Source organism: Phalacrocorax aristotelis, chromosome Z (genome assembly GCF_949628215.1).
Source record: "Phalacrocorax aristotelis chromosome Z, bGulAri2.1, whole genome shotgun sequence".
NCBI classification, from domain to species: domain Eukaryota; kingdom Metazoa; phylum Chordata; class Aves; order Suliformes; family Phalacrocoracidae; genus Phalacrocorax; species Phalacrocorax aristotelis.
In genome coordinates this window covers 71471108-71498005 of record NC_134311.1, presented here as the reverse complement: position 1 = coordinate 71498005, position 26898 = coordinate 71471108, and the positions used below count along the sequence as shown (strand labels likewise).

Below are 26898 nucleotides of genomic sequence, written 5' to 3'. Positions count from 1 at the left end.
AAGGGCCGCGGCCGAGCCTCGGCGCTGGGCGAAGCTGCCGCCGAACAGACCCCGGCCGTGGGGGTCCCGCCCCGGGGGCGCGAAGAAGGAGACGACCACCGCCCGCCTTGGATCTCACCGCTTTATTTGCAAATATCCGTTTCGCAGCCGCCCAGAGCCTCTTGACAACCCTCGGAGAGCAAATCTCCACCCGTCACCGATTAATTAACAAACCATTTAATAAGGAAGGGACCCCTCCCCGGCTGCAGCACAGCCCACAGTGAGACAGGTCAGCGGTGCGCCAGCGCTGCAAGAGAAGGCACTGGCCCCCAGGACCACAGCGGGCTGGAGCTGAACCTGTCAGGTGAATGAGTACTGCCAACTTGCCTGTTTTGGGGTTTTTGGGGGTTTCTTTTTTTGAAGCAAAAAGGCTCTACTTCCTAGCAGAGGTTCAAGCATCACTTCCACCTTTCCAATGTAGCTGCTGAATGGGGACAAAAGCGTTAACGGCTGAGATACCCAGGAAAGCTAGCACCACGCTGCGTGCAGAGCTCCCCAATTACTTTCCAGAACCGGGTCCACCCCCTTTTTTTTTTTTCCCAAATAGGGTACTGAGGCACAGAGAGGTCAATAACAAAACATAAAACAACGATCTCGCTCCAAGCCGCCTGGCACATCTAGTCAAGCTCAGGGAGGGAGAGGGCACTGCCCACTCTAGCCCTGCCAAGGAGCACATGCACAATGCTTCCAAAAGCCAAAAGCGCAGCAGCTTTGTGGAGCGCAGGGTGGAAACCCCTCCGCTGAGCATGCTGGGGATGGCACATCCCCGTCACGGTCAACCAACGGACATAGGGACCAGAAAGGAACTGCTTGGGATAACTGCTCCAGGAGAGACCCAGCAGGCTCTGGGGATGATCTCTGCAAGGGGATGTAGGACAGAGCCTGCGCCCAGCACATCAGGGTTCCCAAAGAGCCTTGGTTTGGACCAGTGGGCACTCCTCAGGGTTTTAAATCGCTAACACAGCCGCATCCGCTTTTAGCATCTGCAGCGTGTCCAGGCCTTGGACCAACATCAACTCTGTCATCCCCGTTATAGTCGGGAGAAGGGCAGCCAAACAATCAGCTTGAGGGCAGCTGGGGAAGGCTGGCAAAGACTGAAAAAGTCAATGACAGAAAGCAAGAGCTTCCCCAGATCTTATAAAACTCATCTTCTTGAATCTGAATTCTTTGGTGTAGTAGCCAGTCTGCCTTGGCCGAGCAGCTAGCACTCCTTGGCATCTCTGCAGTGACAAGAATGCATTTACAGCTTTGTTACTGCAAGTTTTCTTTGCTCTCCGGCAAGATAAGTGTGCACGTTTTCATGGTGCTGCAGCTCCACTGTCCTCTCTGCTCAAGCCTCCAGCCCCAGGAGGAAGGTGACATGGAGGGATGAGGAGAGGATGCCCAAGCACCAGCTGAGCACTCCGACTGAACAATGGGCATGGGAAGGCTCAGCAGCGTTATGTGACCATCGAAAGAGGAACTAGACCCAGAGATGGGCAAGAAGGAATCCCAGGGGCCTGGGTGGCAGCTGTGGGGATGTCAGGGGCCAGTTCTACAGCACTAGTGACCATAAGGATTTCTGCCAGCACAAATATGTTCAGGCAGCAAGCTTCTCACCGGGTTATGAGGTTACAACAAGACTTGTTTGGGCTCCAGCCTTGGGGTTTAGCAACACGCGTTATCTAGACTGACCTCACGTTAAATGAAAATTAACTGGGTAGCTGCTCCCTCCATCCCTTTCCTCCTCTTCACACTGATGCACCCCTCACCCATCAGCATAGCCCCCTCAGCACCAAGAACCGCCTGGCCACCAAGGAGTTGCAAATACAGCATGAAACCTTTTTAAAGGTGGGACTGCTTAAGCCCATCTCATTGTGGGCTGATCCATTCCTGCCCCCTCCGCTTCCCCCACTGCACGCTGCTTCCCTCACTTTGTGTTAGCACTGGTGTGCGTGCATCCAGGCAGTGAGGGAGCCCTGGGGTCATGCCGGCTACAATCCGGTCCCTGGCTCTGTTGGGTGAAATTAAGCAGGACAGGCCCACCATGCAGGGGAGACGTGAGGCTGAGGTGGGAGAGAACAGCCAGCAGGTCAGGACGAGGCCAGGCAAAAGAAACCCAAAATTAGAGCAGTTTAAGCCTTCCTGGACTTGCACCCTGACACCTGAGCAAGCGTTTTGCAGAGGTAAAACACAAAACTAAACCTGCCCTCAAGAGCCATTTTCCACAGTGCCTGGGCACTCGGGCATTAACGGCAAGAACTGAAGTGATGAGAGGTGACACTTTCCCTGGGACTTTCCAGGGCAGAGGAGAGGAAGAGCCTGGAGTTAGCTAGCAGTCTTCAGCAAGGAACTCAAAGAGGGTCAGTCATGGTGTATGATTTAAAAAACAAATGGAATCAGAACAAAAATCAGTACAGGAATCCCAGGCAAGCAGTCCTCAGCTCTCTCTGGAGGGGGAAGAGACGAAAGGTTTCACAGCACCAAGTAATGCCACAGAGTGCTTCAGGGCACTAAGGAATACCAGCTCCCATTGAAACTGCCCGGGAAATGTAGCTGGGATGTGGCCAGGCACCGTGGTCGCTGTCCTCCACCTCTGCCCATGAAGAAGGAAATATAATGTCTCCTGACTGTGAGCAGTCAAGGGTGGGTTTGGGGTAGCTCACTTGCGGCATGAAGTCCCACAGAGAACACCAAGGCCAAGAGGGAGACAAGTACCAAGTGTGGAATCACAGATGCCATCTGCTGCAGTGCCTGGGGACCCTGCAGGGTGACAAAACCCCCAGCACATCACAGACACCAGTGGGTTAAGCTGCCTCCCAGAAGACCTGTCACCTGCTCAGGGCTTTCAAGCAGCTCTTCCCAGGCACCAGAGCTCACACCAAGGCCAATCCTGCAGTTGGGACAGCTACTCCAGACTCCTCTCTCCTCCTGACCAAATCTGATACAGGGATGAGCCAACGCTCTGTCACTACACCCTGCTGCACCTCAACCCGCTGCACCTCAACTGTTCACAACCAACAGCCAGCACCTGGCAGCACACGCTCAGGGAGAGATGGGGGCCTCGGCTGCTGTAGCCCAGCCCAAGGGGACAGCAACAGGCCAAGACCCTGGGTAGAGAGTTTCTTGGTCACGGACAGAGCTCTCCCTGCACCCACCCCCAACAAGCTAAGTCTGCTTCAGGCTGCATGAGGCAGCACAGTGCTCCTCCCTGCTTGTTGCAGGGCTGAGGAAGACCAGGAAAATGGGAGCGTAGGGCAAGAGGGGCCTCACTATAGAGCAGCCAACTGACTTTACAGAGGAGCAGCTGCCACCAAGACCCCAGGAACAATCTGTACGCGTAACTGTGTGCACTTTGATTCCTGCAGGAAAACTGAACATCCAAAGAGAAGTGGTGACTGCAGGACCTCCCCTCCTCAGCAGGCCCCTTCCCGTAGGTCACTGTCTCTGCAGAGCCAGGGTGATGCCTTGCTGGCCACTGAAGCTGACCAGCTGCACAGCAGGGACAGTTGTCAGGGAAGTAGCAGCAAGACCCCTGGTTGGTGTTTCTCCAGAGGAGCACTTCAGGACTCTTACTTCTTGGGTTCCTGCAGCAGACTTCTCCCGCTGCCAACAGGCACCCAGCGAGAGCTCTGACCTCCTCTGCTGAGAAACACCATCGCAATAAGCAGGGAAGAGTTGGCTCCAGTCCTTTTGTGCAGTGCTGAGGCAGGGAGCTGGGGATAATCCCCGACTGCTGTCGGCAGGCACTTGCTGCTGGTGGCTCGTGTAACCCTCCTGGCACCAGAGGGGTAGGGAGACAACCACAGCCTCGGCTGACAAGCAGGTCAGGTTCCCCACACCTCTGACGCTACCTGAGCTGAAGCTGGCTGAACCAGGTGCTGACAGCACAGTCCACACGCATCACCAGGGAGATCCCCAGAAGGAGGCAGATGCTGCTCACCACAAAGCCCAACGACTCAAAGAGGAACCTGCAGACACAACAGATGCAGTAAGGATCTCACAGCCAGCATGCCTGCAAAGACAGGCTGCTGCCCTCACTCCCAGCAGTCTGATTTTCCTGGCAGTGAGAGGCTGGTAGCACCCCACATCCTAAAAACCTAAATTATGTTCACTCCCCAGCAGCTGCTGACTGCAACCTGGAAGCCAAGTATGCCTCTGCTTTGAGGCCATTCAGGACAACACCCAGGTGAGATACTGGAACCCTCAGAGGCCAAGGCCACGCCACACTCCTACTAGCCCAAAGGTTTGCTAGTTTACCATTTCTGGTCTGGTATCCCTACCTTTGGTTCTCTCCCCTGATTATTCTTAGCTTCCAGGTAGGCTCTGTGTGTTCTTGGAAATCAAGATAAGGAGAAATTTCTAGGCTTTAGCTCAAGTCCGGCTTTTGAACTTGAAGCAGGAATTAGTTAAGGAGAGTCCACCAGCCTCTGCTAGGTAAGAAGTCAGAAGATCAACCACAAGGTCTTCTCCAACACCACTGCCTATGAACTCTTGTCTAGGTGTCAGGGATATGAGACCTAACGCAGCATCAGAGCAACTCCTGGGACTTACTTTGGGGCAAAGACCTTCCAGACCATGAGGTGCCTCCTGAGGATCATAGCTGCACAAACACAGGCCAGAAGCTGCAGGGAGATCAGGAAAAACAAGTTACAAGTGACTCTGGAGTGACCTCCTGGGCACCAGGTTCACATCTGAAGGTGGTACTACACTGCACACACCTGGGCAGCTGGTACAGCGCACACCAGAAACAAGCAACCCAAAGAAGATTCCCTTCCATTGTGTCCTCAAGTCAGGAAACACAAGTGGCTTGGGGTACACACAGGCTCCCCCGGGGCCAGGCTGGGGCAGGACAGAGGCAGGCTCACACTGTGGCTAACCTGACCAAGTATTTCACTGAGAGGGGCACTCCCGCCCTCCTGCTGCAGGGCCTGCCCCCTCCGTTGCACTGCCCCTGGTCTGACCACATGGGAGAATGAATGGTGGGCTAAACCCCTGAAAACTAATTGCTTCTTTCACGGGATTAAATTTCTGGTGTTCGGCTCCCTGTATCACCATAGCACACAATCAAATGAAAACCAGAGCTGATGCAAAATAGATAGGCATGGTCAGGAAGAGGGGGAGCAGGATCACAACCCTGTAGTTTCTGAACAGACGTTACCACTCTGCACAGACGGGTATGAAAAGCAGCCTAATCCATATGCAGCTTCCCTGCCAGAGCCCTTCCCAAAGCACAGAGCAAATGGCATGGCTGAGTAGAGGACCTCTGCAGCTGCTCTTCCAAGCAGACATATCACCCCTTGGCTTGCCTGCGTCCTGGCTTACCCCTTTCTCTGATCAGAGTGCCCCATGGTTCTCACAGCACACCAATTTCCTCTTGGACAGCTTTCTCCACAGCCATCCCGCCTCTGCCCGTACCTGTGTCCCAAGGACAAAGAGATACTTCAGCCCCAGCTGCAGCAGAGCGTTGGAGAACTTCTCTGGGGACTCCCTCAGCCTCATCTCCATCATATGCTCCTCCACCTCCTGCAGCTCATCCCGGGGCTCCTTCTTGGGCTTCCTCTTCTGCAAGCTGGGCATCTCACACACAAAAGGCCAAAGCAGGAGCAGAGGGCAGCCGACTACCTCAAGGACAAAGGCACATGAAGTTACCAGAGCCCAGGAGGTGAGGAGCAGTCTAGGCTCTGCCATCATGGCCTGGATGTGCAGGATGCATATACCCCAGCTCCAGTTTGCTGGTCAGGCACAACTGCATGGAGGCTGCAGGCCACGGGCAGCTCTGTGGCCCCAGAAGGGGACAGCGAGGGTGCTGCTGTTCAGCTGGTGCTGGAGCCTTCATTGCCTCGTGCTCAGCCTGCAGGCCTCCAGACAAGGCAAAGCAGTGAGCCATGTCTGCTCAGGCTCAACAGCCCAGGAAGAAATTGATTTACCTGCAAAGAGGATATGGGAGGCAAAGGTGTTGGCGCCCACCAGGACAGCAGGCAGGAAGTTTGTGCTGTGGTCAAGGTGGAAGCCCACAAAAGCTGCATTCCAGTGGATGGCCGGGAAGATGGGCTGGTGGCCTGTGGAATAGAAGAACTGGGAAGCAGCAAGGAGCCAGGAGATGACTGCATACCAGGGCACCGAAAAAGGCTCTGAGAGATTTTTAAAAAGAGAGAGAGAGAGAGAAAGACAGATCAACATCGTGAACAAGACAAATCCACAGTCAAAAAAAGCCTATTGGGTTATCTTCCAGATTCCATTTCCACGTTCTTTTCTGACAGACAGAAACCAGTCACGCTCCCACCAGAGGACATGGAGAGGGGCCAGGCATTCCCTCTGCTGCCTGTTCTGCTACTGGACTCTGCCAGCAGCCGTGCGGTTCAGTGGCTGCTTGTACCCTGGGGAGGAGGGATGGACGTAGAGCCCCCTTCCCTGACACAAGGGACTCCTCCTCCTCCCACATTGCATCCCTGCTGCACACATCTCTCTTCTATTAGGGGATTTAAGCAGTCTAAAAAAGCTAGGAGGATCCTCTGAGGATCACTGCTCCACCAAGAGCAGAGACTGGGCTCTGCTTCTCCCACTGGAAATAAGACAAGGTTGCTGCAGATAAGGCCCAGGTCGCACATTGGGAGGATGCTCTACTGAGCCCTGACTCACCAGTGTCTCCAGCAAGGCCTCTGGCACGTGTGTGGATGTGAAGCAGCATGAAGGCCTCCAGGAAGAGGAGAAGGAAGGCAAGACTCAACCGCTCACTGTGCAGAAGCATCAAGAGGAAGCCCAGCAGAGTGAGCGCTATGACCAGGGCTGCCGAGTAGACACTGCCCAGCCCATACGCTGCGACAGCAGCCTTGCAGCTGCCCCGCTCCAGACGGCTCTTCTGAGACTCCTGCATCCTCTTGTAGATCTGAGGGATGACGTGGAGGAAGTCAACTTCAGAGCTGGGAACCCCCAGGGAGGGAGTGACGATGGATCCTGCCGACTCCCGTGTGTCCTTTGCGAACACCGTCATGGGATTGCACAGCAGGAGCAGCAGCCCCACGGACGCTAGCCCGTAGACAGCCCATGGGAAGGCCACAACTGCCACCTGCACCAGCTCCTGCAGCTTGCCGAGAGAGTCCTCAGCGCTGGAGGCAACAGCCCAGTAGCAGGCAATGCAGAGGACCACCAGCGGGAAACCCCAGCGCACAAAGAGCACAAGGGGGTCTGAGCTGTTCAGGTTGCCGTAGTGTCGCAGCCAGCTCCGCACTGCGTAGGCCAGCCCAGCCAGCAAGGCCACACACAGGAGGTAGAAGAGGTTCTTGGCCCGTGTGTTTCTCAGACTGGCAAGGGGGGAGAGGAAAAGAGAGGGCCGGCACTGGGGGATTTCTTCACGGCACTGGTGGAAGAAACCGGAGAGGCGCACGCAGACCAAGAGCATGGCCACAAAGCACAACAGGTACCAGATCTCCCTCCGGTAAGAAGAAAAGCCAAGAAACTGCTGCTTGGGGCCTTCTGGCACAGTCAGGCGACCATCCCAGTGGAGCTTCCCTACTAGCAACGTCACCAGCGAGGCCAGCAGGAATGGGGCCACCCGGGCCTCGGCCACCACAAAACTATCAGAGAACATAGCTCCACAGCGGAAGAGGAGAATGCCCATGGGGAATGCCAGCCCCAGCCATGCTCGCAGCCTCTGCCTCAGGCCAACACTGGCCAAAGGTGGCTGACTGCCCGCCAAACGGGCTCGCTTGGGATGCCGGCCCCACCAGTGCCAGAAAAAACCCAGCAGAGAAGCTGCGGCTGCCCATGATGACACCAGGAGGAGATCCAGCCCCTCCTGGGTGAACACACGGGCCAGCCCAAGCAGAACAGCCACGACCACACCCCAAAGCAGTGGGTACAGGAGGCAGCTGCGATAGAAAGAGTCCGACGCTGCAGCCAGCTCTGAGGTCACGTAGCAGAGCAAGCAGGAAGCAGCGATGAGGGTGCAGCCCCCCACCATACGCAGGGGATCGAAGCGGGCCCAGGTCTGGGTGCACATAGCCCTTGCCTCCCGTAGGTAGAGCTGGAAGCGGCCAATGAGGCTTCCAAGCCTAGACTCCAGCTCTGGAGGCACCAGCGTCGCTCCCTGCACCTGGGCCAAGAGCCAAATGTGCTCCTCCACAGCACTGGAGTAGAGCTCCTGCAGGCGCTGGAGCTGCTCTGCTGGCAGGTCTTGAGCCACCAGCGAGTAGGAGTGCAGGAAACGGTCCACCTACGGGAGAGGGGACAAAGGGTCAGACAGCGGCACTGGGACCACCAGGAAGGGGATTCACTGGCATCTTCCTCACTCAGCCCTTCAGAACAGAAACAGCCCCCATCTGCAAACCCCTGCCAGGACAGAGCCGTCCCCAGCCACATCACCCAGGGCTGGTCACCCAAATTCAGGATGTGACTGGCAGGAAACACAATCCTCCTGCCAAAGTGACATCCCTCTCAAGTGCCACATACAACCCGACAGCCACACTGAATCCTCTCAGTTCTTCATCTGCAGGTGCACCTCTGGTAACACTGTGCATCACTTAAGGGCTTTTATGTGGAGTCTTTGGCAGCAATAAGGCAGACTTCCCCCAGCACATCGAGTCATTGCGAGCTATTAATCTGCAGGTGATGTCGACTTTTACATTGTTTGTCTGAGGACAGACATCAAATTAAATCAAATCAAACCGCTCCCTCTGCTTCAGTATAGACACATTAACCCACTGTACCACAGGCTAAGGAGCGCTCAATTCTGCTTGCTACTTCAAGAGGACAGGAACGGAGGCAGCTATGATCCCAGAGTCATAAAAAATGTCTTACAAGGGCATTACCAGGGCAGAGCACCCATACAAACACCCAGCTGCTCAGCAGCATAGATCTGCTCAAGCCCTGAAACACACCGATACCTTCACATGCCTTCCAGTCGCCTCAGAGCACAGGCAGAATCAGGCTGCCCCTGTCCATGAATGGCAAACATAGGCACCAGACCTCACCCAGGCCTGCATGACCTCCCTGGTATGCAAAACCTTCTTCAACATCAGTGTGATCAAGCTAGACACTTCCTCAATGAGGAAGAAAAACGAGACAAATATTTATGAGTGCAAATATTTAAACAGGCAGGACTGGATAACACTAATTCCTAATAGATGATGATCGATATCCTCAGTGACTAATGGACAGTAACATACACTATCGTCTTTAAGTGACAGAGCACTCTGCTGCTCTATAAATACACAGCAGAGGCTGGACATTTTTGCCTTCCCGTCAGCAGTCGTATCCTCTCCAGCTCCTCACTGACTTGCACCAATGGCCTCCAACTGGCACATCATGGGTTGCTTCCAGACAACTGGGCCTAAAACAGGACCTGGTCTGGTTTGCCTTCTTCCTTGAGAACCCCAGGGTACAGCAGGTTTGACTGGGGGCTGGAGGAGTTATTCCTGTGCTCCCAGCAATCTGGGGGTCCCTCAAAGGCAGGCCGGCACTTAGCTAAGACACATGCCTTGCGAAACGTGCAGCAAATCTGGATCTGTAGCATGCCAAGAGCCACAACAGACAGCCCTCATATCCTCCATAGAGGCTTTGGCTTGCCCTGGCACATGGCCTGCTCTGTTGCCTGGGCTCCTTTTATGCCTGGTATAGTCACTTTCATACAAATTTTGTCACTCAGCTGTTGGGATTCTTTATTTCATTGCACTAGGTGTAAACTGCTTCTTCTCTATCCCACTTTACTGTCACCTGCTACGTGGCATTTGTGTTCAATCCTTCATTACTGTTTTCCTTCCATCACTGACTTAGAATAGCTTTTTAGCTCACAGTTTCTCCTCCAAAACTGAAGTAGCGTCAAAACATCCATCTGTACTCTTGAATCTCCATTAACAAAACTTGCCCCTAGTCATCTTCAGCCCTGAGGAACCAGCCTCCCCAATAACTAAATCCACCTCTGGCCACCTGGGACCAACCCTCATCCTAAAGTGAATGCCACCTTCCCCGACAGTATTTTCCACACTACGGCACTCACCACAGAGCACTGAACAGGTATCTCTCATTTCTTTTTTGGGAAAACAGTGCCACCTTTTACTGGAGCAAACACTGTAAGGAGGTAACTCTCCAAAATACACTCCCCGCGAAGACAACCCCACGTTGCCGCCCCGCCTCCACCAAACAGAAGAGGTATGTGCTTAAGAAGCCATTCCTTCTCCTCTCTAGTTCAATGGGGACGCCGTACCTGCTTGGCGTTGATGTGATAGACGGAGAGCTGCTGCAAGGCTGCAGACACAGCATCACTGTCCCCGGAGAACAGCTCTGCCATCACCTCCCCGATGTTACTGTAAGGGATGGGCACACCCAGCAGCAGGGCCACAGTGGGCACCAGGTTCACCTGGGGAATGGCCTCAGGTTCCTGGAGAGATGGGGAGGAATTGGAAATTCGGAAAGAACACAGTAACATGGCTTTTTGCTCAGGCTACAGGACAGTGGGGAAGATATCCCTGTTCAGAGGGGAATGTAGGGAAGCCAGGAAGGGGGAAAAACACAGGGCAAGGCAGAGGCACAGCTCTCTCCTCCCTGAGTGCCCTGTGGTGGGGAGGATGCCTGCTGGGAGCTGCAGGTCCTTGGTTCTGGCCCTGGCTCTCTAACAGCTCACCTGTCCCCACTCAGACAACCCTCACAGCTGGAGGGGCCTGAAGATGGGTCCCAAACACTTTGGTTACCTGCATCCCATGTCAGCCTTTCCATTCTTCCTTGGGAAAGGTGACAGACTCCCCAACCCTCTCAATCTAAACAATCCCAATCAAACTGTTACTCTCTGTAAAACCAGGATGCAGTTTTCACCCCGGATGCCACCTCAGGCAGTGGTAGCTAAGGATCAGCTTCTTCTCACCTCTGGAGGGCCAGTGCCAAATAGGGGTGTTTTGCTGTACACAAACAGAGCTGCATTCACTTCCTTCTCGCTGTCACCGCCATGGTCTCCGGTCTCTGTCATGCCGTGGTCCCCAGCCACCAGAAGAAGGGTGTCATTCCCCAGGTGATCCACCAAGGACCTGTCACCCAGGGTAAGGAAGGTCAACCCCTACCTGGGCAGGGTCCTGGGTAGCCCAGGTGGGAGACGACATGTTCCCCCACAAGCCTGCCAGCGTGGCAGAGGTGAAGCACACAAAAGGATCTGCGTAAAACTAAGTGCTGACACAGAGCTGTAGCAACTAACCCAGGGACCAGGACAACAGATGCTTTAAAACTGAACTGAAATTCAGAGCCCTGAGACAGAGTGGACTGCTCTTCCTTAGGTCCTTAGCGAATGGTGGCTGGTTCCTGAGTGCCTTCAGAGACCCTAACAAAACACAGTTCAGAAGAAAGGTTCCCAACAGTAACAAATCTTAGGCTGCTTCTATTTGGGTCTTGTATATTGTTTCACACTGTGTGAGCAATCTCCTGCTTTTAAGGAAAAAAAAGGGGATTTGTCCCTGGAAGGTGCAGTAGGTGTGACACGATATGTACCACACTCTCAGACAACTTGCAGCTGGGCAAGTTATCCACTCCTTCCAGCAGCAAAAATGAAGGCAGCCCTAAGAGTCCAAAGCTGCAGCATTTTGGGCTGAGGCACGGCCGCAGAATGAGGATTTCTGGATTCCATTCTGTCCTCTGACACAAAGCCACAGCTCACAGGCCCGTGCAGCAAATGCAGCATTCCCGAGCCAGGGTTCACCAAGTGCTTCTCACACGTTAGCCAAACCTCAGTGCAACAATCTCCATTTTAAAGATGGGGAGAGCAAGGCTCAGCTGTGCTCCAGCTGCATCACCACCTAGTTGAGCACCAAGGCTCCAAGGCCTGAAGACAGCCTTTCCTCTGACACCAAGCCTCTCGTGAACATGTATCTATGCAACCAAGACTGCCCCATAGCTGGGGTTTCAGCTGCTGCTGGCCAAAGCTGTTCTCTGCGTTAATCGGCACAGTAAGCGTTCCCTGTTGCTCTCTGCCTCTGTAAATTCCCTGGGAAAACCCCACCAGCCTTGCTGAAGGAAGAGGCCAGCTGGCAATCCCCCCACCACCACACCAATCACCTGAGCATCTCATTCATCTGGGTGAGCTTCTTAGCCATTTCAGGGTGGTCAGGTCCATGTTTGTGCCCACAGTGGTCCACGCCGAGGAAGTGAGCAATCAGCACGTCCCATTCACCACTGTCCACTGCAGAACAAGAGCAGCCTTATCACATACAAACCTTGGATTCAGGCACAGGCTTTATGCCTGGATTCTCCTGCCAGAGCTTTCTGTTTGCCTCTGGAAACTGCTGATTCTTCCCCTCCTGCCAGCGTCACTCCCAGTTCAAAAGTAGATGGATGCAGGTTTTAGCAGAGGCACGCTCTTCGTCTACGGGTGGCTGGGCGCAATGCTGCAGGGAGCTCGACGCCCCAGTATCCATGGTTTTTGTTCACCACCCCTCAGGAGAGGAACAGCCCCATGTCACCCAAGTCACCTCGAAACACTCTTAACTCAAATTGCCATAAATGGAGCTATAGCACAGGGGTGCTCAGGAAAAGAACCCAGAACTCCAGTCCTTCCATGGAGGTATTTCAGGTCAGACTCATCAATGAGCCCCTCTGTGTCCCACCCAGGACATGGGCATGGCGCACCAACACTGCCCCTCACCCTGGCCTCTCCCCTCTGCTTCACATGAAAACCAACATATTTAGAGTTAAATGATGAGCTGCAGCTCCCCCACAAGGCAGAAGGACTTCCCCATGAAAGGCCTTGATTTACTTAGATTTGTAGAAAGATAAAGCAAAGAGTACTCCCCTCAGTCCTAGGACCGCAGGGAGGAGTATGAAATCACCAAAAATTCACAAATACATCTCACACTTCACCTTTGTCCCAAGACTGGGAGCCTCTGATACTCTGCTGAGAGAAGTGCTGTGCTCCAGCCTCCTGGCTACACTGCTGGGTATTTCCTAGAGCACTGTCTGCCTGCCCAGGCAGCCATGTGTCAAAGCTAAGCTGCTCCTTCTGCTCCACCCTGGCAGCGTGTTTCTAGGACAGATGTAGAAGACTAACCTTGTCCCACTGAGCTACGTTCTTTTTTTTTTTTTTTATAGAAACACTTTACAGGCCCCAAAGGCTGGCTTATCTATGGAAACCCAGCTACAGCCCTGTAATCCCTGGGCAGCAGTGTGTGACAGCCCAGTGCTGCTCCATAACAGAAAAAATGTTTCAGTCCTACACCAAACTTGCAGTAGGACCCCCACACAACATAAAGGGTTACCCAGGCCCTGGGGAAAGAGCTACTTACCAGTTGGATAGAGATGCTGCAGTATCCCATCATCCACAGTATGAAGATCCTTCACGTTAAAAGAAGGGAAGAAATACGAGCGGAAAAACTTCTTTGGGAAGAGTCCTTCCCAAGTGTCATCACCCATGAAGACCACTCTCCTTCCTGAGGCAGCAAGAAAGGAACTAATGAGAGCCACCTGAGTCATGCTGTGACCTGCACTAGTGTACAGAGCCTGGGCAGATCCAGGTCAGGCTCTGGAGCACTGGCTTCTCCCCAGCCCACACTCAAAAGTGATGTAAAATTAAAATCACCATCTAGCTGTAAATGAGTTTGAATATGGGGAGCGGCCAGCACTGTTTCTAAGCCTACAAGTGCCACCCCCACCAAACCCACCCACACAACCTCATGACTTACTGTTGACCTCTGCCACATCAGCCCAGGAGAAAGGCCCATGGGTTGAGGAGGCCAGGAAGCAGGCAGGTGCCCACCCGTACCACCGCAGCACCTCGGAAGGTGCAGTGCAAAGCCGACAAACCCTCAGCCAAGGCCGTGGCCCCACTCTAAAACACAAGGCAATAGGTGGCTGCTGACAGCAGTTGAGTAGAAGCAATGAGTCCTGTCCTCTGGCTTTAAACACAACACCGTGGGTTTTCATACACGGAAAAGAGAAAGCAAAAGGGATTCCCTCTGCCCTTGCTCCACTTGTCCTGCCTGCCACAAGCCAGCCCTCCACGTTTCTGCAGAGCCTCCCATGGGAACTGTTTCCTCAGGGGCTGCTGCTGTGGTGCAGGGTCTACCAGCTTTTTGCATCTCATGATTCACTGCTTTTGCCCACCTTGCTCACATACAGGGGAACGGACAACCCAGTCACGTTGCCTCATCCCAGGCACTGGTATTTGTCCCACTCTGAGCCCTAGAAAGAAATCTCTTTGGGTAACACAAGATCATGTCCTGTCCTCTTTTCTCTACTCCATCATCCCACCCTAACAGGCCCTTTGCAGCTGCACTACGCACACCCCAGCAGCACCAAAGTATGCAGTAAATGTGATGAATTCGCTGCCTGACAGCCACAGGCAGCTGGCCAGGCAGGCTTGCTACCTGAGCAACACTCCCACTGCACACCTGGCACCAGCTCCTCCCTCGTCTCACCCAAAGGCAAACGCCACACAACTCACTGCCCTTGTCATCACATGGCTGTTCCTGGTGGTGACCTTGTGACAGCCACCATCAGTACGGCCACTTTCACCTGCTTTCTTGTCATCTTTGAAGATGACAAAGATGAAGCCATGGTCCCATCTATTTCTTACTCCCAGTACAAGATGGAGAACCTCTGCCTGCATGACAGCACTGCCTGAGATGACTGTCACCTGAGCAGGACAAAAGAACTAGCCAGCAAGGATGTGTGTGTTTATAAGCAGCTCCCTTCCGACGGAGCAAAGAAAAAAGGCCCCATGTGCATGCTGACCAGTGGTTTGCATGTGCCCTGTCACCTACCGTTCTGTGCCAGCTGCGCCAGCAGGTTGTCCTCCTGGATGGCGTAGGTGGCAAAGTTGCTGCCCACGTCAATGAAGGTGGGCAGCGAGCCGGTGGTGAGGCCCTTGATGCGCTGCATGGTAGCGGTGGGGGGATCGGCTCGGAAGCGGTAGAGGCGGGCATGGCGGGGCTGAGAGGTCACCAGGTGGTGCAGGAAACTCAGCTTGTTCTCGTAGGGCAGCGGGGTGGTCTTGGCCGCGTTAAAGCGGGCAAACTCGAAACGGAGGGCATCGATGATGACAAGCACAGCCTTGGGAAAGCGCTGGGGCGCCCAGCAGGAGCCTGCCGGGAGGTTTCGCCTCTCCCAGGGCGGCGGCAGGAGAGGGTCTGAGCAGGAGCTGCTGCTGGCGAGCTCGATGCGGGTCAGCAGAAACCCGCTCGTAAAGAGCCCGATACCCGCATAAAACAGAAAGCACACCCAGGCCAGGAAGAGCAGCACCGGCCACCGCTGCATCCTACGGGGGGGAAGGAGAGGTAGGCTCAGGCCCCCGCCCCCTGGCCCGGCGACAGCCCACCAGCACCGGGCCCGGGCCCCACCGCACACTCGGCCCCGCCCGCCCCCCAGCGCCTCCCGGTCCCTCAGGACACCACCCCCCTCCCCCCCCGCGGGGCCCCCCCGCCCACCTGCGGCCAAGGCCGCCCGCCGCCACCGTCCCGGTCCCGGTGTTCCCCCCCCCCCGGAAGCGCCGCACGTGGCAAGAGCGGCGGCGCGGGGAGCGCTGGGGAGCGGCGGCGCCCCCTGCCGGCCAGGAGCCGCCGGGCTGCCGCAGGCTGAGGGGACACACACCTCCTCGAGCACCTCTAATTCCTTGCTTTAATTAACTAATTAATTAACCAATCTCCGGAGGCGTTCCCCTCCGTGCGGCGCGCGCTGTGGGGAGCACGCTACAAAAGATCCCCCCCAGCGAGTGGGAGCTGATGATAGAAGCTCATGTCCCTGGAGAGGGGGTGCCCCCCCCAGCCTGGGAGAGGGGTGCTCCGGCTTCTCTTGCACAGCCCCGGGGAGTCCAGCAGGAACCTGCTCCCACTCAGGAGGGGTGCTCCCCCCTCAGCAGCAGACGGTGGGGTGACGGGCTGGGCTCCTAAGCATCAGGGGAGGTGCTGCAGCAGCACTGGTACCATTTATTTTACATCATTTAAATCCAAATACAAAAGAAGGACCAAGGGAAGAAGAGCAGCTGACTGGGCCAGGGTGCAGCAGGACAGGATGGCCAGCAGGCCCTGGGGTGAGGGCGCAGGATCCTTCCAGCCCTGCTAGCTGGAACTGGCCTGTTCTGCCTTAAGCACCGGGGTGGGGGGGGACTGGGGTTCCTCATGGGCTGGGGGCGTCTCTTCCTGCGTCTTCACAGCTTGCGGCTTGGTCAGTGTGGTGTAGATGCCCAGGGCCTGGAGAGAACAAGAGTGCCATGGGGAGGAGAGGACTGTGCCCCACTGGGCAGCTGCCTTCACTTCCCCCAGGCGAGGGACAGGGTCCCTCCGGCCACACTGACCTGCGCAACCATGTTGGTGACGTCACCGGTGTTGGCGGGCAGCAGGAGGGTGTTGGAGTCTTTGGCAAGCTTGGAGAAGGCGCTCACATACTGCTCTGCCACAGAGAGAGAGGCAGCGGCACTGCCATGCTGGGGAGAGAGGGACAGGACTCAGCAGCGAGTCACATACCACCAAGAGCTCTCCCGTGCCCCTTCTTCAAGCCCACCCTGGCCAGTCACAGCCCCTAGGACAGCAAAACTCCTTGCTCACTGCTGCTGAAGACACCAGGGAGTGTCCAAGAGAAAGCCAGGTGCCACCCTGGCCATGGTCTACTGCCCCCAGCACCAAAGCGGTGGCCACCCCACGGAGCTGTGGCTCACCTGCTGTGCCAGAGCAGCTGCCAGGAGCTGAATTGCCTCTGCCTTGGCCCTGGCCTTGACCAGCACAGCGTTGGCTTCTCCTGCAACAAGCCACAGCAGAACGCCCATCAGAACTGTGACAAAGCATTTGCAAGGAGCAAATCCAGAAAACTTCACACAGACCAACCCTCCTCCCCACCCACAGCGTGGCAAATGCTTCTGCCACACAACACCTGCTGCCCCAGGCTTTGGGGTTGTGACACGACCTGGAGCTCAGCCTGAGGGCCCCAGCAGGCCTTCCAGATCAGCATGCCTGAGGAAGCCTGGCCCACAGAGCGCAATGCAGTCTATCCCCGGGAGCATCGCCCCTCAGTGAAGAGGGCTACACAACCTCCACACCCCACAAGTTCTAGCCCAAGGCCTTACCCGCAGCTTTGTTGATTTGTTCAGCCTTCTCAGCTTCTGATGCCAGGATCTGGGCCTGCTTCTGTCCCTCAGCCACATTGATGGCCGATTCCCGCGTCCCCTCTGACTCCAGCACCATCGCCCGTTTCCGTCGCTCTGCCTCCACCTGCAAATACAGGTCAGATGCAGCCTGCCACAGCTGCGCTGAGGAAATCCTGTCCACGGGGCAAGCAGTGAGGACACGCTCGTGCATCCTGCCTGGGCAAGTGCAGCTTAGCAGAGGATGAGAACACAGCTACACAACACCGCATGATCCCCGGTGAGGACTGGTTCTGCTCCTCAGGCTGCACAGCCCTCCACAGCCTGGTCCACACCAAATCCAACAGACATTTCCCTCTCTTTCCCTTCCAGCCCAGAGATCTGGCACCCAGCTTTTCTCCAGGGGAGACCTTCAGCACTGGGATTTGCTTCCTACAGAGCCTAGCAGGGATTTTAAAGAATCGCACAATCATTAAGGTTGGAAAAGACCTCTAGGATCAAGTCCAACCATCAGTGCAACACCCCCAGGCCTCCTAAACCATGCCCTGACATGCCACAGCTACATGTTTTATCAACACCCCCAAGGATGGTGACTCCACCACCTCTCTGGGGAGCCTGTTCCAATGCCTGACCACTCTTTCAGTGAAGAAATTTTTCCTAATATCCAGTCTAAACCTCCCCTGATGCAGCTTGAGGCCATTTCTTCTTATCCTATCACTTGTTACTAGGGAGAAGAGACCAACGTCCACCTTGCTACAACCTCCTTTCAGGGAGTTGTAGAGAGCAATAAGGTCTCCCCTCAGCTTCCTCTTCTGCAGGCTAAACAACCCCGGCTCCCTCAGCTGCTCCTCACAGGACTTGTTCTCCAGACCCTGCCCCAGCTCCGTTGCCCTTCTCTGGACACGCTCCAGCACCTCAAAGTCCTTCTTGTCCTGATGGGCCCACGATTCGAGGTGCGGCCTCACCAGTGCCGAGTACAGAGGCACGATCACTGCCCTGCTCCTGCTGGCCACACTATTGCTGATACAAGCCAGGAGGCTGTTGGCCTCCTTGGCCACCTGGGCACGCTGCTGGCTCACATTCAGCCGGCTGTCAGCCAGCACCCCCAGGGCCTTCTCTGCTGAGCAGCTCCCCAGACACCCCTCCCCAAGCATGTAGCGTTGCATGGGGCTGCTGTGACCCAAGTGCAGGACCTGACACTGAGCCTTGTTGAACCTTACACAATCGGTCCTGGCCCATCGATCCAGCCTGTCCAGATCCCTCTGTAGAGCCTTCCTGCCCTCGAGCAGATCAACACTCCTGCACAACTTGGTGTCACCTGCAAACTTACTGAGGATGACCTCGATACCCTCATCCAGATCACTGATAAAGATACCAAAGAGAACTTGCCCCAATACTGAGCCCTGGGGAACACCGCTTGTAACCGGCCAGCAAATGGATTTAACTCCATTCACCACAACTCTTTGAGCCTGGCCATCCACCTAGTTTTTAACCTAGCAAAACGTACACTCGTCCAAGACATGAGTTGCCAGAAGAATGCTTTGGGAAATGGTGACAAAAGCTTTGCTAGTTCTAGGTAGACAACATCCACAGCCTTTCCCTCATCCACTAAGCGGGTCACCTTGTCACAGAACATCAGGTTAGTCAAGCACAACCTGCCTTTCATAAACCTGTGCTGACTGGACCCTTCTAGGTGGGTGTCACATTTGCTAACCTCCAGTCAACTGGGACCTCCCCACTTAGCCAGGACTGATGATAAAGGATTGAAAGGGGCTTTGTGAGCACTTTCACCAGCTCCCTCAGTACCCTTGGTTGGATCCCATCTGGCCCCAGAGACTTGTGTGCATCTGAGCGGTGTGGCAGGTCACTAACCATTTTCCCTTGGACTATGGGGGCTTCATTCTGCTCCCCATCCCTGTCTTCCATCTCAGGGAGGCTGGGTACCTGGGGAACAATTGGTCTGACTGTTAAAGACTGAGGCAAAGAAGGCATTAAGTACCTCGGCCTTTTTCTCATCCTTTGTCACCATGTTTCTCCCCCACATCCAGTAAAGGATGGAGATTCTCCTCCTGTATCAGATCACTGATAAAGATATTAAACAGAACTGACCCCAACACGGAGCCCTGGGGAATACCACTAGTGACTGGCTGCCAACTGGATTTAACTCCATTCACCACAACTCTCTGGTCTCGGCCATCCAGCCAGTTTTTAACCCCGTGAAGAGTACAGGCATCCAATATTAGCCGGGCAGGGCATGCGTGTACCATGCAGGGACCACCACCATCATCGAAATAAAGACAGGAATTATTTATTCAATAGCTGTACGTTTGCAGACGAAATGTCAATGGACTTCCCTCACTGCAGGAGAGGCTAGCACTACCAGCTCTGGACAGAAAACAATGGTGTGGTGCAGGAGGGGAGACTTCCCTCTTCTTCCAGACCACCCTCCCAGAGTAACAAACCTGCATCTGCATGGACTCCTTCACACGTGGGGGTACGTGGATGTCCTTGATCTCATAGCGCAGACACCGGATGCCCCAGCAGTCTGAAGCCTGGTTGATGGCATCCACGATGTTGGCGTTAAGGGACTCCCGCTCCTGGGAGGTACAAAAGAAATGGCAGAGAGCAAAGAGGCGCTCAGCATGAGGTGGGGCTCCGGAAGGAAACAGACAGCTCCCCATCATGGGCCAAGGTCAGCCAAAACAAAAACAAAAAAAAAACAAAACAAGCCCCATTTCCAAGGATTCACTAACAGGTCAACTGAAAATGAAGCCAAAAGCCCTCTAATCAGCAGCTCTTTTCATAGAATCATGGAATGTCCTGAGTGGGAAGGGACCCGCAAGGATCATCGAGTCCACCTCCTGTCCCTGCACAGGACAACCTCAAATTCACACCATGTCTCTGAGGGTGTTGTCCAAGTGCTTCTTGAATAGCGTCAGGCTTGGAGCTGTGACTGCCTCCCTGGCAGCCTGTTCCAGTGCTCCACCACCCTCTGGGGGAAGAACCTTTTCCTAATATCCAACCTAACCCTCCCCTGGCACATCTTCCTGCCATTCCCTCAGGTCCTACTGTTTGTCACCAGAGTGCCTGCCCCTCCTCCTGCCCTTGTGAGGAAGCTGCAGTCCGTGATGAGCTCTGTCCTCACCCTCCTCTTCTCCAGGCTGAACAAACCAAGGGACTTGAGCTGCTCCTCATACGGCTTCCGCTCTAAACCCTTCTCCAACTTCGTGGCCCTCCTCTGGCCACTCTAGTAGCTTTGTATCCTTCATGTACTGTGGTGCCCAAAACTGCACCCAGCACTCAAGTTGAGGCCGCACCAGCGCAGAGCAGAGCGGGACAATCACCTCCCTCCACCGCTGCAATGCGGGGCTTGATGCACCCCAGGGCAGTTGGCCCGCCTGGCTGCCAGGGCACACTGTTGGCTCACGTTCAACTTGCTGTCGGCCAGAACCCCCAAGTCCCTCTCTGCAGACCTGCTTCCCAGCCTCTCGTTCCCCAGTCCATATGTACAGCCAGGGTTGTCGTGCCCTAGGTGCAAAATCCGGCACTTGCCCTTGTTAAACTTCATACGGTTGGTGATTGCCCAGCTCTCCAGTCTGTTCAGAACCCTCTGCATGGCCTCTCTGCCCTCAAGAGTGTGAACAGCTCCTCCCAGTTTTGTGTCATCAGCAAACTTAATTAGTATTCCTTCCAATTTTGCTGTTGAGCACATCAGCCAGGCCCTGCACACTGCCCTGGGGTTTTGAGAGACACTGGCAGCTCCGTGATCCGCCTCTCCAGCTCACCCGGAAGACTCTGTCAAGGGAGAGTTTGCCAAGTTCAGATCTCATGGTGGTCTGGGCCAGCTGGGTCACTGCGTACTCAGGATCTTCCACCCCGTAGCTGGCCTGGAGAGCAGAAGTAAAAAACAGTCAATGGCAGTGCCAAGAGGAACACCAAACAAGGCAGGGCAGAAAAACATGGAGACGAGAAACCTGCCACAGACACCCCTGCCAAAGAAAAGCGGAGTCCAGAGCCTCAGCAGGAATTGGGGCGCTCAGCCCACCTGCCTCACAGGGTGCAGCAAGGCGGGCAGAGGCCGAAGCACAAGTCACAGGGAGAAGGGAGCCATCAGAGCCAGGCGAGCAGTGCCCAAGGGGCTGCCAGGGCAGCCAGCTGCGCAGCGTGGCACATGCAGACCATGCCGGGCACAGCTGCGGAGGCTACAGGTTTGACTCAGGCCACATGTCAGCGCAGCAGGGACAGTACCTTGTAGGGGTCCATAACCCGTAGATAGAGCACACCGTCGATCTGCAGGGTGACATTATCTGCCAGGAGAGAACAACACATCCTGTTTACTGAAGCAGCAAAGACATAACATGGCAAATGCCTCTCCTCCGACAGAACTAGCAGAGCCAGGCAGGGTCATCCCCTTCCTTCCTGGTGTCACAGCACGGCACAGAAGAGGGACTGCCTAAAACAGATCCCCTTACCTGAAAGGCTTTGTATAAATTACATTGACATTCCCTAGAAAACACTGTATTTTGACTTCTTAATACACTAGAAGTCTCAGGTCTCCAGAGTAAACATTTCATACTGTAGTTATCTTCATAAATAAAGACTCAAAGGGCATAAAACCTAAAACAAAAAGCTTAATTCTAGTATTAAAACAGAGCTGTCCATTAACCTGATTGGAAATATTTTTTACAGAAAAACAGAGATTTTTTTTTGTGGTTCAACACAGGAAAACATCTGAAGAATGGATTCCTGCCCAGGTGCAACTCAGCAAGAAGGGCAGCTGCAGCCCTGAGTGAGCAGAGGGGACCTCCTGGGGTTCTCCTGCTCCCAGCGCTGGGATTATGGCCAAGCCTGGGTCCCAGGGACAGGGCTGAGTGCTGGAGCCTGAGACACTTCCACTCCTCCCCGTGCTGGCCCATGCTCACCCCAGATGCAGGGAAAGGAAAGGGTCAGGATGCAGAAGCTGTTCCTTACCTAAGGTGACAGCTGACTGCTCTGGGACGTTAATGACGATTTCTTTGAGACTTTGTACATAACGAATCCGATCCAGCAGAGGGATGAGGAAGTTCAAACCCTGGGGAAAGGGTGGGATTAGATGGCTAAGCCCCCTACTCTGGGGTTTCCCCCTGCCAGAGAGCTCAGCCAGACTAGAAGGAGCTGTGCAAACAAAGTCCAAGTGTGCTACAAGCTGCAGATGCTGCAGGCAGACCAAACATGCTTTACACACAGTGGGAATTCAAGTTTCACAGTGCTTTTAACACCCACCAAGGAAATTAGTCTACAGACAGTCAAAAGGATTGCAATCCAGAAGAATAAGCACATTGCTCCCTGAATCTTCTCGCAAAGGGCATGTTCTGCTACAGCTTTAGGAAGCTGCTGAATCCAGAAGGGGGAAAAAGCAACCACTTACAGGCTCGAGGATTCGGTGGAACTTGCCCATCCTCTCCACCACCCAAGCCTCCTGCTGCGGCACAAAGAGCACCCCGATATTCATGGGCAGGCCGGAGTTCAAGCGACGCGGTGCTGGGGCCAGCCACACCGAATGCTTCAGCTGCTGGGAGCGCTGGAGAAAGGAAAAGGAATGGAATGGAGACAGGCTGCCAGCACCTGGGAGCCCAGCACCACCCCTGCTCTCCCATCTGGGATCACTGCTTGCGTCTCTAATACACCAGGGCAGCAAACAGCACTGACACCCATGCAAGCCCACGCCATGAGTGGACAGGGGCTGTCCCCGCAGGGCCGGGAGCTGGGCCGCAGGGCCAGGGTGGGTGTCAGAGCCTTCCCCTCGAGCCCAGGGTGGCTCACACCTGTGCTGGAGCTGTCTCGGCATCTCCCCTTCCCTCACATCCCCACTGCTGGGAGGAATAAAGCCTCCCTGACACTGCGAGGGAAAGGAAGGTGTGTCTGGGGGTCTCCTCTGCCCCCCTCAGCCTCCTCTAACCCGGTCAGACCCCCCTCTTCCCCACCTTAACCCCAGCTCACCCCCCTTCAGCCGCCTGTTCCTCCCCAGCCCTGGCAGCCTTCTGCCCCCATCGGGACCCCCGGGCTGTCCCTCACTCCGCTCCCCGCAGCCCCTGCCTCCCGCAGCTCTCCTCCCTAACCCCCACACACCCACTCACCCCCCAGCCCCGCTCCCCCCAAACACAGTCCCCGCACCCACTTTCCTCCCTGCCGGACCTCAATACCCCCCTACTAACGCCCCCCGTTCCTCGCCCCCTCACTAACACTCCCAGCCCCTCCTCCGCACACCCCCACTTCCCCCTGGCCCCCTCCGCAACCCCCGCACCCCAGTACCCCCGTCCCTGCCCAGCCCTTCCTCCAGCCGCCTTCCAGGTCCGCTCTCCCAAAACCCAGCCCCCTCAGCTTTCACCTCGGTCCCCCAACATCCCCCCCCCACTTACACCCCACGCATTTCCCCGCACCCCAAAACCGCCGTCCCTGCCCAGCCCCCCAGCCCCGCTTCCCTCAGCCTGGACATCCCCCCCCCCCCGCACCAGGGTCCCCCGGCCAACCCACGCCCCGTTCAGCGCGGCGCCCCGTCCCGGCCCCCCAGGGCCCCCCGTCCCCACCTGCAGCAGGCCGAGGCCGAGCCCGGGCCCGGCCCGCCACGCCGCCCGCGCCAGCATCGCCCCGCCGCCCGCACCGCACCGCACCGCACCGCCACCGGCACCCCCCCGCCCCTTCCGGGTGCGCCGCACCAAGCGGTCCGCCCGCCGCGGCGGCCGCTGCCCTTTAGTTCCGGGATAGGCTGGGTCAGAGCTCAATCTCCAAACGGGCTTTTATTAAATTAGAAACAAAGACAAGAAGTACCGGCGCAGCTTCCCTTGTCCAAACCCTGTCCCTCGGTCGAGCCCAGCCCTGCCTGACGGTGTGGGGGACCGTCCCTCCCTCGCCCCTGCAGAGGGGCTGGGGCTCCCCAGGCCTAGGCTGGTGTCCAAAGCCCAGCTCAAGGGCGTGATGCAGATGAGGTATGTGTGAGCCCTGGTTTCCCTCAGGCCTCTCACGCACCCCAGCCTTTGCCCCCTTCCAAAGGCCACTGCTCCAGAGCACCCCTAAATCCCCTCCCATTTGATGTTCTCTGCCTCTTCCCCACTTCCCGGGAACTAAGCCAGGACTCCCACTCATCCCTCCAGCACTGGTGACACTGCCAGCAGACCCTTTCCCACAGCCAGCTCCACGTTATGATTCACCCCATGCACACAGCTGTGCCAGGCTCTGATGTTTTGGCAATGTCCCACTTCACTCTGACCCATGGCACCGGGGGGGCTCCAGAGGTTCCTGCGAAGTCTCCCCCTGTTCCTGCAGAGAGCCCCAGGTCCCCATACGTGTGACAGACATGTCCCCTTAGCCCCAGGATCCATGGCAGGCCATTAGTACCCAGCAAGTCTCAGCTTTTCCTTGGGGTTTTAACACAGCCTGGGCCCAGGCCCTGCACCCTGGCCAAGATAGGTCACCCTCTCCCCCCAGGCCAAGGTGCTCCCATCCCCGGTCACCCTCGCAGTCCCCACAGCCCTGCCCCAACCCAGACAGCCCCACCCTGCCAGGGGCTTCATCCAGCACCGACAGGGTCAGGGGGGTGAACATTGCAGCATCTCCAATCCTCTGCACAAGCCTCCTCTGCACTCCCAGCAACAATAAATACTAATAAATACAAACTTTTCCACACTTTCTGGGACCAGCACAGCCAGCCTCACCTAGAGCCCCTGGCCCAACTCTTCACTCCCCCCTCCGCCAGCTACACCCAAGTCTCCAAGCTGGGAGCAGCACCAGCAGAAGGCTTTGGGTATGCCCCTGGATTACCAGGGCTGCCAGGGCTGCCCCCCCAGCCCATGCCCCTCCTGGTGAAGCCCCCTCGGTGATCTCAGCCCTGGTGCAGGGCACAGGCACAGCATCTGTGCTGCTCAGGAGGGCCAGGGGTGCGTGGGGGAGGGCGATACTGCAAGGCAGTGCTTGCTTGCTGGCCCTTTACTCATCTCTCCCTGAAGTGCTGGGCTGGAGGCTCCCTGGTGGCCCTGGGGGATGGGGGAGGTCAGGCCCGGGGTGAGTAGCAGGGATTCCTTGGCATCTCCGTGAAGGATTTCAGTTCATAAGGGATACCCGAGTCAACCTCAATCGACTTGCGGGAGAAAAGCAGCCGGATGTCATCATGAAGGTAGATCTTCCCCGACTTGGAGCTGTGAAACCTTAGTGGAGACAAAAGCAGGGTGGAGGAACCTCAGGCTCCCAGTTAAGGGCAGGACAGCCTCGGTGTAGGGCATAACCCCCTTGCCAAGGTGGCCATGCTCTGGCTGCCTTCAGAGAGACAGAGACTGCTGCCCTTGGGCAGGATGGCAGCTCCAATCTCCCCAAAAAAGCAGCCAGTCCCTGCTCCTCCCCAGGGCGAGGGGGTCAGGCTGCCATCCCCCCACCTCTGGCTTGCAGGTTGGGGAGACAGGGACATATGGCAGAGGAGCCATGGGGTGATGCTGGGGCAGGCATCCATCCCTCTCACCGTGCCCTACCTCAGATGCATCAGGTAGCAAAGGACCCTGCGAGGCAGGCCAGAGCCCGGTGGGTTGCTGGGGGCCGCAGTGGCCCCTTCCTCCTCCCCGACAGGCACCAGGAAGATGCGATGGCGTAGGAAGGTCATGTGGTTGGCCGGCATGTCCTGGAAGTCGTACGTCACCAAGAACATCTTCACCACAGTCTTGTTGGGGTTAAATAAGGTCTGGGGGCAGAGGGGTAGGAGGTGAGACTGGGAATGGCACAGGAATGGATTTGTAGGGCAGGGGCTGGGGGCATCTGGGGGCAGCACCAGCAGGCTCAAGGATCCAGAAAGCCCCACAGCAGCCCCAAAGGGCTTACCCTGAGGCCCACACGTCAGTCCTTTCCACCCACCTCCACTCCCATGTTCCTAATCCATCCCCACTGCACTTTACGCTCTCCTGCCAAGACCCTGTCCCTCCGCACTAACCTCTTCCTTCCCTGCATCTCCCACCACCTTGTCTCCCCCCACCAGTACCCTAGAGACCCTGTGATCCCCTCTGCTGTGCTCTCTTGGTGGCCACATACCTGCTCTACACAAGCTTTCTGGCTGCTGCACTGCCAAACAATGTAATGGAGCATATCCACAACTGGGGGCGACTGGAGCCCACCCAGCCCCCTCCCCATGGTGCTGCCAGAGGCCAGGGGACGACTCACCACTTGGATGGTTCCAGCTTTGGGGACACTGTAACCCTTCTTTCCCAAGGCCTCCAAGTCAATCACTCCCTGGGGCAAAAGAGTGAGGACATGAGAGAGGGAGAAAGACCACGGAGAGCCCAGCTGGGACCTGGCACGGAGCCGGGAGCCCCTCTCACCAGGAATGCCTGGCACAAAGCACCAAGAAGGTGCCCAGCTCACTCCCTCTCCAGACCCATGGACGAACAAGCAGCAACGCAGAGGTGATGGCAAAGCAATAGCTGTGAGACAGCTGGGCAGCAACAGGCCTGCAAGAGTCCCCTTTTTGCTTTTTGGGTTAAAAACTGCTCCTGGCACAGCCAGTGGTCTCCTCAGGTAGGTGGTTCCTCGAGCCATGTTCTCTGGAGATGGGCAACCCCCAGGATGCGCAGTGGCTGGGTACAGCCCCCACTCACCTCCCCCATGCTCCCAGCCTTCCCTCATCCACGTACCAGGAAAGGCGAGGGCACACTGTGTTCGGAGATGTCGAAGTAGGTGACGTCGACGGGCAGGGTGGCGTGCTGGGGGCAGTAGGAGCCACTGGCACCAATCTCTGCCATGAACCCCTCGATCCTCCCCGACGGTGCAAAGCGCCCTTTCAGAATGGACTCCTGAGAGAGGAGGGAAGCGTTAGGGAC

General features: G+C 56.1%; 3 protein-coding genes across 7 annotated transcripts in view; all 3 read right to left on the bottom strand.

Moving 5' to 3' along the window:
* Nucleotides 1–107: 107 nt before the first annotated feature.
* On the bottom strand, nt 108–15493 carry PIGO (phosphatidylinositol glycan anchor biosynthesis class O). Of its 2 annotated transcripts, XM_075079097.1 has the most exons (12): nt 15417–15493; nt 14754–15247; nt 13278–13421; nt 12055–12178; nt 10877–11036; nt 10223–10396; nt 6661–8233; nt 5949–6152; nt 5437–5639; nt 4573–4643; nt 3873–3989; nt 108–3660 (listed from the first exon to the last, which is right to left on the bottom strand). In XM_075079097.1, the coding sequence occupies exons 2-12, from the start codon at nt 15244–15246 to the stop codon at nt 3591–3593; spliced, it is 3333 nt and encodes a 1110-aa protein (XP_074935198.1). In that variant the 5' UTR covers nt 15247; nt 15417–15493; the 3' UTR covers nt 108–3590. The 2 variants fall into 2 exon arrangements, with proteins under 2 accessions (XP_074935198.1, XP_074935199.1); XM_075079098.1 differs by lacking the exons at nt 108–3660; nt 3873–3989; nt 5437–5639 and adding an exon at nt 5344–5436 and having other exon boundaries at nt 4571–4643.
* A 401-nt stretch (nt 15494–15894) lies between these two features.
* On the bottom strand, nt 15895–23768 carry STOML2 (stomatin like 2). Its single transcript, XM_075078522.1, has 10 exons — nt 23632–23768; nt 22473–22625; nt 22037–22136; nt 21314–21372; nt 20851–20952; nt 19528–19662; nt 17048–17192; nt 16643–16722; nt 16283–16411; nt 15895–16178 (listed from the first exon to the last, which is right to left on the bottom strand). The coding sequence occupies exons 1-10, from the start codon at nt 23686–23688 to the stop codon at nt 16047–16049; spliced, it is 1092 nt and encodes a 363-aa protein (XP_074934623.1). The 5' UTR covers nt 23689–23768; the 3' UTR covers nt 15895–16046.
* A 54-nt stretch (nt 23769–23822) lies between these two features.
* ATOSB (atos homolog B) overlaps nt 23823–26898 on the bottom strand; it is a 43121-nt gene continuing 40045 nt past the window's right edge. For all 4 annotated transcript variants that reach the window (XM_075078519.1, XM_075078518.1, XM_075078520.1 and 1 more), the window contains 4 exons: nt 26713–26871; nt 26243–26311; nt 25564–25769; nt 23823–25245 (listed from right to left, as the gene is read on the bottom strand). In XM_075078519.1, coding sequence (XP_074934620.1) covers nt 25092–25245; nt 25564–25769; nt 26243–26311; nt 26713–26871 — 588 coding nt within the window. In that variant the 3' untranslated portion in view covers nt 23823–25091. The remainder of the gene's footprint in view (nt 25246–25563; nt 25770–26242; nt 26312–26712; nt 26872–26898) is intronic.

What these genes read in the sequence shown, in the direction of transcription:
- PIGO (XM_075079097.1), bottom strand. Translation starts at nt 15,246, where the DNA reads ATGCAGCGGTGGCCGGTGCTGCTCTTCCTGGCCTGGGTGTGCTTTCTG. An exon ending in ATCACATCAACGCCAAGCAG is followed by an intron (nt 8,234 to 10,222) that starts GTACGGCGTCCC and finishes CCTCTCCCGTAG; the next exon opens with GTGGACCGTTTCCTGCACTC. An exon ending in TCTTTGTCCTTGGGACACAG is followed by an intron (nt 4,644 to 5,436) that starts GTACGGGCAGAG and finishes ATCTCCCTGCAG; the next exon opens with CTTCTGGCCTGTGTTTGTGC.
- STOML2 (XM_075078522.1), bottom strand. Translation starts at nt 23,688, where the DNA reads ATGCTGGCGCGGGCGGCGTGGCGGGCCGGGCCCGGGCTCGGCCTCGGC. An exon ending in CCCTTGACAGAGTCTTCCGG is followed by an intron (nt 19,663 to 20,850) that starts GTGAGCTGGAGA and finishes TGTACCTCCCAG; the next exon opens with GAGCGGGAGTCCCTTAACGC. An exon ending in AGGAGTCCATGCAGATGCAG is followed by an intron (nt 17,193 to 19,527) that starts GTTTGTTACTCT and finishes CTGTATTTGCAG; the next exon opens with GTGGAGGCAGAGCGACGGAA.